A 13,586-nucleotide genomic window follows, 5' to 3' on the forward strand; every position below is an offset into this window, starting at 1 on the left:
TGTGGGAGAATTGTTCATAAGTCAGATTCATTTGTACACAGACAAAATGAGTTTTACACAGCACTGCTGTGAAAGTTCTCAACTCAAATGTGCATAAATTTGGGTTATCTCTTAACCCAGTCAAGTTGATGTATTAACTGCTGCCACACCTTTCCACTCTTTTCTGCTCAGAAAATTCCTATTCATTCTTCAGAGCCTCAACCTGATCTCTTCCATAGTTAATAAGTTTTCCTTTATGTTTTTAGAAATGAATTTCCATTTGTTCATGTCCTTGTCATTTGTCTGCATATAATATGAGCTCTTCCACAAAACAGAGGACAGGTGTTCTTCACCATGAAATTAGTATTATTAATAATGAAAGCAAATAATACCAAATTTGTAAAGGAGAAATATGGAGAAGCAAATCACTATTTTCCCAGTGGAATAAAGTTCTTTAATAATATCACCCAGTAGTTAACAAGACCTTGCTCTTGGCCAGGCACTGTGCTGAGTGCTTTAATACATTATCTCATTTAAAAGTCCTTTCAGGAAAGATATTATTATTTGTATCTTAAAATGAATAAACACAGGCACAGAGGGATAAAGCAAATCATTTAAGGCCAACCAGCTGCTAAGTACTAGAGCCAGGATTTGAAATCAAACGTCCAGAAATAGAACCCCTCCACCAAGGCTGTTCCATAGAAAGAGGACACGTTCCAATACCAGGATGAATGGCAAAGGCACAGAGAGCAATTAAGATGACATTGAGACTGCAGGGATGATGGGATGGAAACAGGAAGACTGCATCAATTATGCTCCTTGCCCTTGGTAATTCAGAAAGGGCTGAATGTGTGCTTGCAGAGTGGTAAATGAAGTACATGCCTTTAAAAATAAACTCTCAATTATTAACTATATGCTGTACCTGTGGTTAGATGTAAACTCTGGCCACCTTGAAAATAAATACGTCATTATGATAAAGAGTAAGCAAAGAAGACAAAATGACTGCTTGTTGGTAGTTACAGAAATGCACCACAACACGAGAAGGAAACAGCTCGGAGAACTTGTGAAACGCCAGACGAAGCAGCTGTTTTACTCCTCACTGTTTCAAAACAAACAGGCATTGACTTTTATAGAGAGCTCAGGCAACTGGAGCAATGAGCAATGCAATTATTACAAGCTTACCATCAAAACTCTATCCTGGGCTGCACTCCTGGGTTGCAGAAGAATTTATCTGAAGGTCAAGGAGCAGCACAGGAGGTGGATGGAGATATGCTTCAGCTTCCGTTCCAATGCAATTCTGTCCCACGTTGTGTGCTAGGCCAGCAGCGCGGACAGCCCCTTCTGTGACAGGACCTCCTAGGAGCTGCAGGGTGGGGGCTTGCACACAGAGCTCACCTCTCACAGCCCATCGATAGGCAGCCAAGTGACCATGCAGGGTGGACAAGGCAGAGAAGGCCTGGGCCAGGGCAGGGGCAGCTAGCAGGTCCTGGAAGCGTGTGTGGGAGTCCCCAAAGGTCGCCAGGAGAAGCTATCACCCACCCTGAGACCTGCAGAGAGAACTTTCTCACCAGAAGAATGGGAAAATGAGTCTTAGCAGCAAGAACCCAAGAAGTAACATGGAAAGGGCCCAGGTTGCTGAGAGGCCAGCCAGCACCCCAGAGGGAAAGGCTGCCAGGGAGTCCAGTAGCTCAGTTCTTGGCTCCAGTGAGGAATTATCAAAAGGAAATGGGATAAAAGTTGAAGACACAGACATAATAACCCAAGAGACTACATTGAGAGGGGCATGAGTGTCCAGCATAGTGGTGGACACCTGTCATCCGAGCACTCTGGGAGGCTGAAGCAGGAAAAGCACAAGTTCAAGGCCAGCTTGGGCAACTTACTAACTTTGCAAAACATTGTCTTAAAATAAAAAATGGAAAAAAGCCTAAAGATATATATAAGCTCAGGGCAAAGGATCTGTGTCTGATCCTCAATGAGGGAGAGAGAGAGAGAGAGAGAGAGAGAGAGAGAGAGAAAGAGAGAGAGAGGTCAGCAATTACCCTGCTGGGCTGAGGAACATGTGCTGGTTACCTGGGCATCAGAGGAAGTGTTTTCCATGTGCTGCAGATGTAGCTCAGCAAGAAGGTCCTGGATTCCATCCCCAGAACCATAAAAGGATGATGAGAGAGACTTACACGCAGCTGGGAAGGAGTCAGGAGAACTCACAGCACTGACTTGAAGGGAAGGGAAGCGGTCATGGGAGGGCCTTTCCCTGAGAAGCTGCAGGGTATACTGGGAGCCTAGGGGGAATGAGCCTGTGACAGACAAGGACCAGGCCGAGGCATTGCAAAGGGAAGAAATGTCAGAAGCAACAGGAGGAGCAAAGGAGTCACTCTGCAAGATAAACCCAGGGGATCCATTGTCAGTCAGTAGGCAGAAGGCAAATTTAGCACAAGGAGCCAGAGAGTTCCCTGGTTTCCTTGGGTTTCCTCGGGTTGTGCTTTAACACACAAAAGTGCAGTCATCCTGGACACAAGAAGCTGGAGGAAAAAGGCAGAGAAGACCTCAGGTCCACCATTCACCACACCTGTGACTTTTGAAGAAGCCACTCAAGGTCGCATGCTTTGAAATGCAAACCCATCCTTTCCTGACCAGTTTAGTATGCGCAAGTCTAAAATGAGTCCCACTTCTGTGAAACAGACCAGAAAATGCCCAGAGAACAGAATTTCAAGTATTTATTAAGTGCTGTCTGCTTAAAGGTTGTCACTGGCACTCAGCATATGAAGAATAATTTCTCATGTTTGAGTGGTACTTGCTGCGGGATTGTTACTCTGCTGCCAGAATGCCTGGGAAGACTGTTAAAAATGCAGATTCCTGGAGCCAATTATGAGACTAAGTTTCAATGAACTGCGAATACAGATGAGAATCAGTATTGGTTTTATTTGGTTTCTGTGGTGGTGGGAATGGAGCCCAGGGCCTTTGCACTGAGCTACATCCCCATCTCTCTTTGTTTTTTTTTATTTTGAGATAAGTTTCCTCCAATTTACTAAATTGTCCAGGCTTGGCTTGAGCTTCAATCCTCCTGCCTCAGCTTTCCAGAATGGGAGTATTATATGCCACTGTGCCCAGCTGAGATTGTCTTTATCAGATTTCCACATGATGCTACAGGACCACTTGGAAACCCAGTACCATATATCATGCAGCCAAACTTCTTTCACCTTATCTAATTCAATACATATGCCAGGGTTTACAGTGCTCAATGCAGTGAAAGCTGAAATAAAAACAAACACTGATGGCCTGTGAAATAACACAGAAATCATTATCCACCCACGCACCGAGTTGGACAAATTATGTCTACTGAGGGCACATCACCCACCAAAGGGAACACAAATCTCACCAGATTCAGGAATCTTCCTCAAGTGCTCAGTCTAAGGAAGGGAAAAGAAAGGACAGAAAGAAGGAAGAAAGGAAGAGAGGGAAGGGAAGGTAGAGAAAGGAAGAAAAGAAAGGAAAGAAAGAGAGAAAGAAAGAATGGAAGGAAGGGAGGGAGGAAGGAAGGAGGGAAGGAAGGAAGAAAAGAAGGAAAGAAGGAAGGAAGACAATCACTGTGGCAGCAGCGTGAAAAGCACTTTCACACATCTCTGGCCAATATACACATGATGCTAGGGTCTCAGCACAGGGGAGGGCACAGGTAGCTTAGAGTCTGATACACAAAAGTCTCTACACTTTGAGTAGGAGCCAGATGAAGAAGACAGCGAAAGGCATTCCCAACAGAAGGAGGAGCAAGCCTTGTGTGCGACAGCGATCCAGGCCCCCAGGAAAAGCACGCCCGCTGCTTACACGTGGGAGTGAACCCTCCCCAGGCCCCAGCTGTGTGCTCTTGAAAGCTAAAGCCTATGGGGAAGGATTTGAACTGGGCAGAGACGTGTTTTGTACAGTCCACAAGCAGGAAAGTATGAAACCACCCCAGGACACTTCTGGCTCTCTAACTGCTCAATGATTCGAAGCCTTTAAATAGACTCTAATAAGAACATCTGGTTAGGAAAGGAGCTCAGTAAACATGAAGACACGAGCAACCAACTCGGGAGGGCACTTCAGCAAAAATGGAAAGTTATGGTGTCCGTGGGTGCAGACAGGCAAGGGGAAGAAGGATGGCAGGGTTCTCTTTGTCATGGCTGCAAAGAGTTTACACTGGGATTTTTGTGGCCTAGAAAAAGGAGAAAGCAGGTAAGATGTTTAGTGAGTGTTATAAGCACAGAGTGGCCATGTGAATTCAGACAACAAATAGTCTAGAGGTAAGAGTAACTCCTACAGAACAGAGATGTGTCCGTTGTGGGTTTCTTTAAATTTTCAGTGACGCCTGCAGGTGAACACATGTATACACATGTAAGACCCTGGAAGTCATCCCCAAACCATGGAAAAGGGAGAGAAGCAGGTAGAAGAGGAGGAGGAAGTGAAAGAGGAGGATTAGGAAGAGCAGGAAGAGGAAGAGGAGGAGAAAGAAGAGGAAGGAGGAAGAGAAGGAGAAGAGGAGGAAGAAAGGGAGGAGGAGAAGAGGAAGAGGAAGAAGAGGAGGAGAAGAAGAAGTAGCAGCAGGAGGAGGGGTGGTGAGGAGAAGGACAGACTGGATGAATGACATGAACACACGGAGCAGGGACACCAGGCAAGCCCATCTGAGCAGAAGGCGAGAGGCGAGCACTTGTTATTTTAAGATGCACCTGGAACCAGGAAGAGTGTGTCCGTTGAACTAAGTGATGTCAACAAACAACCACACATTTTTCAGTAAGTGTTACTTCTCTCACCTGTCCCCGTGCAACGTAGTTGTTCAGGCAAGGTTGTGTCTGCTCAGACTCACTCAGGAACCCTGGCCTCCCTCCTTCTAGCAGCTCCTCCATCTATTTGATCCCAGAAGTTGTGCCCTGACCCCTTCTACCTGGGGCCAAAAGAGAAGAACATTGATGAGAGATCATGATGACAGGTTCCGGACCCACTCCCACCCACATATTCTGGGCCAGAACCAGTGAGAAGGTACCCACCCAGCTGCAGGTTTGAGGACGGGACTTGGGCTGTGTGCCCAACCGGGGTGGAGGGTGGCAGCCACAGCCTTGCACTGGCCCCAGATGGTTACAGAGGATTCTTCAGTGCAGGTCCCAGATGGGACAGCCTGTGACATGACACCACAACAAGGGCTTGCTTTTGCGGTTATCATAAACAAACAGAGTAAGGAACCCTCTCCTCTCTGACATTAAGAATAATAACAACAACAACAAAATTAAAAATAGAGATTCCACTGGACCCTGGGATCACTCCTTTGGGTGAGAGACAACATATTACAATGGCCCCTGCACACCATACTTATGGAAGCACAACTCATCATAGCTACATCTTGGAAGCAGCCTGGATGTCCATCCACAGATGAATGGATAAAGAAAATGTGATGTTACACACCATAGAGTACTACTCATCAATAAAGAATAAATTTGAGTTGTTTGTGGGAAAAAGGATGTACCTTGAGATCATAATGCTAGGTGAAATAAATGAGACACAAAAGGTTAAATATCACATGGGTCTTCTTATATAAGAAACCCAAAGTATAAATAATATTGGTCCAAAATAAAAGATAGATGATGAGAAACAGAGACATGGGAGGGAAGGAAGGGGAGGAAGAAATAAAAAGTGGTGTGATGGATACGTGCACCCATTATGGTGTGATGTGTATGTGCACCCATTCCTCACGCTAAATGTATTTATTACATACTGCAAGCACGATATAATAAAAATGGGAAGAATAAAAGAGAATAATGGGGGCTGGGGATTTAGCTCAGCAGCAAAAGCGCCTGCCTGGCAAGCGCAAGGTCATGAGTTCGGTTCCCGGTACCGGAGAAAAACCAAAAAAAAAAAGAGAATAACAATGAGCTGTGTGCGATGGCAATGCCTGTGATCCCAACAATCAGAGAGGCTGAGGCAGGAGGATTGCAGGATTGAGCCCAGCGAAAACAATTTAGTGACTTAGTAAGATTCTGTCTCAAAATCAAAAATAACTTTTTAAAAAAGAGCTAAGGGTGTGGTATAGTGCAAAAACCCTAGGTTCATTCCTAGTACTGCAAAATTAGTAGTAGTAGTAGTAATAGTAGTAATAATAATAATAACATTAAATAACATTTACTGGAAGATCATTATGTGCTAAGCACTAGGCCTGTATGCATACACTTGAAATAATCCATGGTGTAAAACACTACGCTCTGTACTTTACAAGTAAGGAACCTGACACCCAGCAGGTGAAGTGAGTTCACCTTGGGTTCCCCAGCTCATGGGTGCTGATGTAGTTGGCTTCCAAAGACTCTGTCCTGCTCCTGGTGACACTATATTTCTGCCGTGTAAAACTAAGCAAGATGGGTGAAAAATAATAAATAAAACAACTTGCAAATAATCATGTGTGGTCAAATAAACACCTTCTTATATTGGCATTCTCTTATTTATACCTTATGATCATTGTAATTGCTCCAAAGCTGTACAGATGCATTTTCCTCAGTTTACCTTTAGTGCCTTCTTTTCCTAGCCTTGGGGTCAGTGTGCTCCTTGTCATGCGTTTTCCAGGGCGGGGTCACAGGATATTTATTCTCCCTCATGACTAATAAAGCATTAAGCCATTTCTCTGATAGAGGACAAGGGGAAAAGGGACAATGGGAAAACTTGTAAACTGGTGTTCTGAACCTTAGCACAGTCTGTCTGGGCACTGACAGTAGCTCATGCTGCTTATCTGTGCGACTGGTGGGGCACGAAGGAAAGGAGAGAGTCCGCTTGCTCTGTGTTCTGGAATTGGGCAGGTAGGGATGAATACAGCAGTAGGATATGGATGCTTGTGTGAAGGATTTGATTTCAGGGGTGGGGAGGGGTTTAAAAACTGAAGTTACTCAGGGTCAAGTGCTGAACTGCTTTCAGTGAGCTCAGCTCAGACATCAGTAATGTACTCTTCACACACTTTCTTCCCAGACATCCCCAATGTCCAGTTTATAGCAAGACCAATAACTCACTTCTTGATCTCAGAAGCTACTTCTTCAATTCTCTTGACTTCAGCACCAAAAGGAGTTGTTTATTATTTATGGCAAATATAAAAAACAAAAGGACCCTCACAATCTGTGGCCCGTCTCAAGGTCTGCAACTCGTATGTGGATAATGCCCAGACTTCTGGAAGGAGGTAAGTGAATCAAATGTATACAGATGCCCATATAGAAATCGGTTTTTAGCAGTACTTATCGAGCATTTGTTTTGATAAACTGCTGCATGTGAGAGCTGTGGGGGTTCATGGAAACCTCAGAAAGCAAACTCAAACTGGAATCTTGGCATTTTGAAAATATTCAAGCCAATCAGCCAACCACAGAAAACAAAGGCTGATAACGCATATTGTTATCCATGTAAACTTTTCTCACATTATAAAACCAGATTTTATTAAGTAAAAAACTGTGATAGCCTGGTTAACATCTAGCTAAACATCCCATAAAATTCTGATAGATTGTGGATGCTGGTGCCGGGATTGCAGGGGCCCCCCTTGTTGCCATTTGGACAACAGCAAATACCTTAAGGAGGAAGGGGGAATTCATCACCCACTAAACCTCTCAGTACAGTGTGTGTAATCACTGTAGGCTCTTTTCCTTTGTTATTTCATAATTTTTATTTATTTAACTTTAATAAATTTTATTTTTATGTGCAAGTAATAAATGCAAATGCAAGTAATAAATGCTTTTCCAAGCAAACACAACAAAAAGATTTTATTTGAAAATCAATCCAGAGATAACTCTTACGGCTAGTTTCTAGCCATTGTTAAGCAAGCATAGTATTTTTTTAACAGAAATGGTAACATGACACAAAAATTCCACACCTCACCTCAAAATACCATGTTATAGCTTGTATCTAGATGTACCTCCAGAGTTTCATGTGCTTATAGGTAGAACTTTTGTGAGTGATTGGTTCACGGATGTGTGTGATACTGGATCATGGGTGTGCGACCCTGGATTAGATCACTGGTTTAGCATAGTTCTGGGTGTTGGATGATGTACTTACTGAAGAGGGAAGACCCACTCTGTATGTGGGTGGCACAAGCCAATAAGCTTGTAGCCTGGACAGAAGAAAAAGGGAAAGGAAGAGGATGCGGTGCTGCTTCCTGCCTACCCTGCCATGGACTGTTTGTCCTCCAACATGCTGCCCTGTCCTGAAGCCAGCAGACTATAAACTCTGAGCTAAAATACACCTTTTCTCCAACTTGTGTCTGATATTTTGTCCCAATGACATGAAAGTAGCTAAGATACATCACCACCCACCACCAAAAACTATTTTAAGCTAACATGGTTTGCTCTCCCTTTTGTAGCAATTGGATGACTCTATGTCTTTTCCTTATTTATTTTGTGTTTTGTTTTGTTTTATGTTTTTTCTGTTTTGTAAGTAAATTATGGACTTTATTTGTACCTTATTATTTTTTATTGTCTTTTTTTATCCTAGGATCCAGTCCAGGTACCTATAACATTTTCTTAGTATCTTTTTCTTTCTTTTACTATAGTTTTTCCCCCACATTTTTATTAGTTTATATTGGTTATAATGATCAATGGGTTTCACTTACACAGATTTGTATATGAATATAAACATGCCATAATCATCTCCCCTGCATAGTCCCTCTTGTCCCACGGTCTCCCTAGTTTCACAGTTCAGGGAAGGGTTGTTCAGTGTGTAAGGTAAGGAGCCCACTGTACGTCCTGCCTGTTGGAAAAAGCACCCATAATACAGAGTTGTGCAGCACAAGGCTGTGCTCATAGCACTCAGTCTGTGAGTAAGAGGGAAGTCAGCACAAGTCTTTACTGCTTTCTTTTTTGTTTCCGTCTTTTTGAAATAGGGTCTTGCTATGCAGTTCAGGCTGGCCTTGAGTTCACTTTGTAGCTCAGCCTGGTCTTGAACTCACAATGATCCTCCTGCCTCAGCCTCCCGAGTGTGGGGATTACAGGGGTGCGTCACCACGCGGGCAGCACAGGTCTTTACTGAAAGGAGGGGGCTCTAACGCTATCCAGCTGCACAGGGGCACCACAGAGCAAGCACCAGATTCTCACTGGAGAGAAAGAAGCTTCCCCAAAACTGCTGCAGCCCTCCTTCACAACGGCAACACTGAGACCCGGCCGGCCAGGTTCTAAGAACTCTTGTGGAGTCTGATATCTAGAAGCTCACTTTACGGAAGTCATCTTTAGCATCCAACATCCAGAGCGCATCTATCAAGTTTGCATCCAGAAGAGCAACTACCTTTCTCTCACAAAACCAAACCAAAATCCCTTAGTAATGTCAATTACGGGTACGAAGGAGAAAGCATTTTTATATCCTATTTTCTCCGTAAACGACGCATCCGTTTCATAAAAACTTAAAGACAAAAAAAAAAAAAAAAATCACAGGCACAGCTAAGGAGGGCTTGGCCACGGCTGAGAGTTCAGGGTGGCATAGCGCCCACCAGCCTCCTCCTCACCGGCGCCGGCGCGGTCAGCGGAGCGGCCGGGCTGAGCGGAGACTGAGGTTCTTCAGCGGTTCGGGGCATCTGGGCCAGGCTGGAAGAGGCTTGGCGAGGCAGCACCAGACAGGGCGGCCAGCACCGGGCTTGGCCCAAGATGCTGCATGTGCGGTTTCCCACCCCGAGCTCGGCGCGCAGCTGGCGCCCTTCCCGCGAGCCGCCTTTACGGGACGCCCCCGCCCCCTCGCACGCCCCCTCCTTGTCCCCACCTCCGCCGGGGGCGCGCTCTCGGGAGCGCGAGTCGGGCGGGACGAGATGCCTGAGGCCACGCCCTCGGACCCTCCCTGGCGGCGGAGATTGACGGGGCCCCGGCACCAGCCCCGACCAATGGGTGCGCGGCGGGGCGGGCCCTGGAGCCGGCTGCTCGGGTTACTTAGCGTCGCCGCGCGGGGCTGGGAACGCCGAGCCGAGCCCAGCACTCACCGGCCAGGTGGAGCTGCGCCTGGTCAGGGACGGCAGCCTCGCCCCCGCGCCACTGACAGAGCCCGCCGCAGCCCCTCGCGCCCCGGGACCGCGTGCACCGCTGGGTCTGAAGAGCCCATGGGGACCCGGAGACTTTAAAGGAGTTTGGGGTTCGGGAGCGGGGAAGTCACGGGTACGGAGGATCTGCTTTCTCGGCCTCGCGGACGTTCTTCCTGCCCCCGGTCTCAGATCGAGCGGCGAAGAGGAGGACGGGGGCTCAGGGCTGAAAGTGGAGCCCTCGGCAGCCCCCTGCTCGGTGCCCGGTCTCGCTTCCTCGCCGCCCCCTCCGTCTCTTTGTTCGGATATTTTAGACCCAGTAGCCTAGCTCTGCGCAGTCCGATTGGCTCTGCCGGGGACAGGGTTGGCAAAGTAAGGGGCAGAGTGCACCTGTCTGCGTGGGCAGGTGTGCCCGGCGCTTGCGTGTACGGGCATCGGCGAGTGTGCAAGCGTGGGTGTGGGATTGTGCACGAATGTGTGTAGGGGGGTGGTGAAGTGTGGCAGTGCGTCCTCGCGAAGGTTTGTCATTGTGGGTGTCTGTGACATTATCATCATGGGTGTCTGTGCCAGCCTGTGTTTGTACGCCAAGTGTGCAGAAATGTTGCCGCCTATGTGTCCGATTGTCATTGTGGGAGCCGCTGTCACGGGTGGGGTGCGACCTGTGCCACGCTGGGCGGTGGGCAGCAGAGGGTGGGGACAGGAATGTGATCGCAGCTTGCTAGGCTCCGGCTCCTTAGGTGTCTCTTGTCCCTGCCAGCCCACCCTTGCGTCCTGCCTCTACCCACGGGGACCCCTGCGCGCTTCCCTACCCGTGTGTCCTCTGCTGGGAGTTGCACGGGGTTCCTGCTCAGGGTGAGAGGTTGTGTGGGGCGTCCCCTTCGGCCCCCGATCGGTGGCAGCGTCTACACCTCCTTCCCAATCCTGGCTGGCACCGGTAATTCCAAGGGGCACACAGACTGGCAGGCAGGCCGGTCCCAGGAGCCCTGTGCGTCTTGGGGAGGGGTCAACCAAGAGGGTCACCCTGGCTCTAATTGGGTCCGCTTCTCCCTCTCCAGATCCCCGTTCCTGGCCCTCACCTCGCCGCGTCATTGATGGGCAACCAACTGGACCGCATCACCCACCTCAACTACAGCGAGCTGCCCACAGGGGACCCGTCTGGGATTGAAAAGGACGAGCTTCGGGTCGGGGTCGCCTACTTCTTCTCGGATGAGGAGGAGGACCTGGACGAACGCGGGCAGCCCGACAAGTTCGGCGTGAAGGCCACTGCCGGCTGCAGCCCCTGCCAGGAGAGCCCGGACCACCACCACCATCACCACCACCACCACTTGCTGCACCAGCTGGTGCTCAACGAGACTCAGTTCTCCGCCTTCCGGGGCCAGGAATGCATCTTCTCCAAAGTGAGCGGCGGCCCTCAGGGCGCCGACCTGAGTGTCTACGCGGTGTCCGCGCTGCCCGCACTTTGCGAGCCCGGCGACCTCCTGGAGCTGCTCTGGCTGCAGCCAGCGCCCGAGCCCGCGGCGCCCGCCCCGCACTGGGCCGTCTACGTGGGCGGCGGCCACATCATCCACCTGCACCAGGGCGAGATCCGCCAGGACAGCTTGCACGAGGCGGGTGCGGCCAACGTGGGCCGCGTGGTGAATAGCTGGTACCGCTACCGCCCACTGGTGGCGGATCTGGTGGTGCAGAACGCGTGCGGCCACCTGGGCCTCAAGCGAGAGGAGATCTGCTGGACGAACTCGGAGAGCTTCGCCGCCTGGTGCCGCTTCGGCAAGCGCGAGTTCAAGGCCGGCGGGGAGCTGCCGGCAGGCACGCAGCCCCCGCAGCAGCAGTACTATCTCAAGGTGCACCTGGGGGACGACAAGGTGCACACTGCCCGCTTCCACAGCCTGGAGGACCTCATTCGAGAGAAGCGCCGCATAGACGCCAGCGGCCGCCTGCGCGTGCTGCAGGAGTTCGCCAACTTCGTTCGCGACAAGGAGTAGCGCCGGGGCCGCCCCGGGCCTAACCCCCGCCCCGGGCCTGCCCGCCTCGAGCGCCCTGTGCCGCAGGTGCCAGCTCGGGGCTGAAGCCTCGATCCCGACTAGAGGGGTGGGAGGACCAGGCGGGGGCGCGGGACAGTGGGGCACAGGCGGCATCCACCAGTTGTAAGAGCAGAAGGGGAAGAGGGAGGGAGAGGGGCCAGGGCCGAGACCTTTCTCTCCAGCCAGCGGTCCGTGACCGCCACCCCCAGGGCAACTCCCCTTTACTAATTCCTGGCCGTCGCCGCCCTACCTGTGCGGCGCCCTACCTGTGCGCACACAGGCCAGGCCGGGGATGGCGAGCGTTCTCTCTGCAGGGCCCGCTTCAGCTCCGGTGTACACGTGGCCCCCGGATGGCAGGAATTCTAAGAACCCCAGGCGGCCAGTCCCTGGTGCCCTCATGAATAGCTTCACAAGGCCGTGCGCACAGACTCTGGGTGCCTGAAGCTGCCTGAGACCCCTGGCGCGTTGGGCTCTCCCAGCCCCAGGTCTTGTACTCCAGGCTCTGGGCTAAGCTGGGTAGTTTTCTCTTCTGCTGTTTGCCCCGAGGAGGCGCGCCCCTCTCCTCGCCAGTGCATCTCCCCGAGGCAATGGTCGCGGCCGCGCACAGGGGACGCGCAGCTGCCAGGCGAGGAGGGCGACTCTGCTCGGGAAGCCCCTGCTGCCGCCGTGTCTGGGAGCGGGACCAGAAGCAGGGCGCTGGTTGTTCTGAACCCCTCCTTGACTGCTCCTTCCTCGAGCTGCGTTTCAAAAATAGTCATATTTTTAACTGGGCCGGAGGCCAGGGAGGGGAGAGCAGCGACATTCCCGACACCAGCGTCAGGAGCGCAGCACCGAAGCCAGTCAGTTTAGTTCGGCTTTTCCTAACACAAAAACCCTAGCACACCGGGATGTGGAAACTAAGTTTCAAACGTGAGAGCTGAGATTTCCAACTATGCCGACAAAGCCTATCGTGTTGATGTTTTTATTGACCATTTAGCAACATGCTAATAAAATTTCAAATTGAAATTTTTATTTTCATGGCTTTACTCCATGATAGTTTCAATACTGGGGGCCATTAAGAGTGGATGTAGCTGAGAGCTTAGCTAACATTGCCTTTTTCACTGTTTTTCTCAAGTCTTAGGAGAATTCTGTTTTTTGAATATTGTAGTTTTTTCCTTTCTTTTGCTTTAAATAGCAGCCCAAGTAATGGTGGAGTTATTAATGTGTACATTGTACGGATTTCCATCAGGTAAAGGCTTATTTGATTTGGTGGAAGTTGCTGGCAGGTTCGGGGTGTGTTTTTTCTCCGTGTGGTACATTATCTCCTTTCACATTTGCATTTCCATTTTTTCCCCTCTCTTCCGATCTCCTTAAGAAGGGATCCAGAGTTTGTGGCTTTATCCACTCTTCTTCAGCCAGTCCCAGAATTCCCTAACACAGGGAAAAGCATGTAGGACCAGGACAAATACTTCCTTTTCAAAAAACTTAAGGTTGTGTGGAGCCGCTTCCATGGGGGGTGTATGACAAACTTCTCTCCTCTGCTGCAGCCCAGCCTGACTGATGCTGCTGGATTCATTGTTAGACACCTGACAGCATCTATGTCTCTTTGGAGGGAACTTGTCAAATAC

At 49.5% G+C, this 13,586-nt stretch overlaps 1 protein-coding gene across 2 annotated transcripts; it reads left to right on the forward strand.

The window, feature by feature from the left end:
• The first annotated feature begins 9,865 nt into the window (after positions 1–9,865).
• On the forward strand, positions 9,866–12,038 carry Fam84a (family with sequence similarity 84, member A). Of its 2 annotated transcripts, none has more exons than XM_005404438.2 (2): positions 9,866–10,094; positions 11,014–12,038. In XM_005404438.2, the coding sequence occupies exon 2, from the start codon at positions 11,050–11,052 to the stop codon at positions 11,938–11,940; it is 891 nt and encodes a 296-aa protein (XP_005404495.1). In that variant the 5' UTR covers positions 9,866–10,094; positions 11,014–11,049; the 3' UTR covers positions 11,941–12,038. The 2 variants fall into 2 exon arrangements, with proteins under 2 accessions (XP_005404495.1, XP_005404496.1); XM_005404439.2 differs by having other exon boundaries at positions 10,074–10,330.
• Positions 12,039–13,586: the final 1,548 nt, after the last annotated feature.

This window comes from Chinchilla lanigera, unplaced genomic scaffold (genome assembly GCF_000276665.1).
Source record: "Chinchilla lanigera isolate Chin_1 unplaced genomic scaffold, ChiLan1.0 scaffold00086, whole genome shotgun sequence".
NCBI classification, from domain to species: Eukaryota; Metazoa; Chordata; class Mammalia; order Rodentia; family Chinchillidae; genus Chinchilla; species Chinchilla lanigera.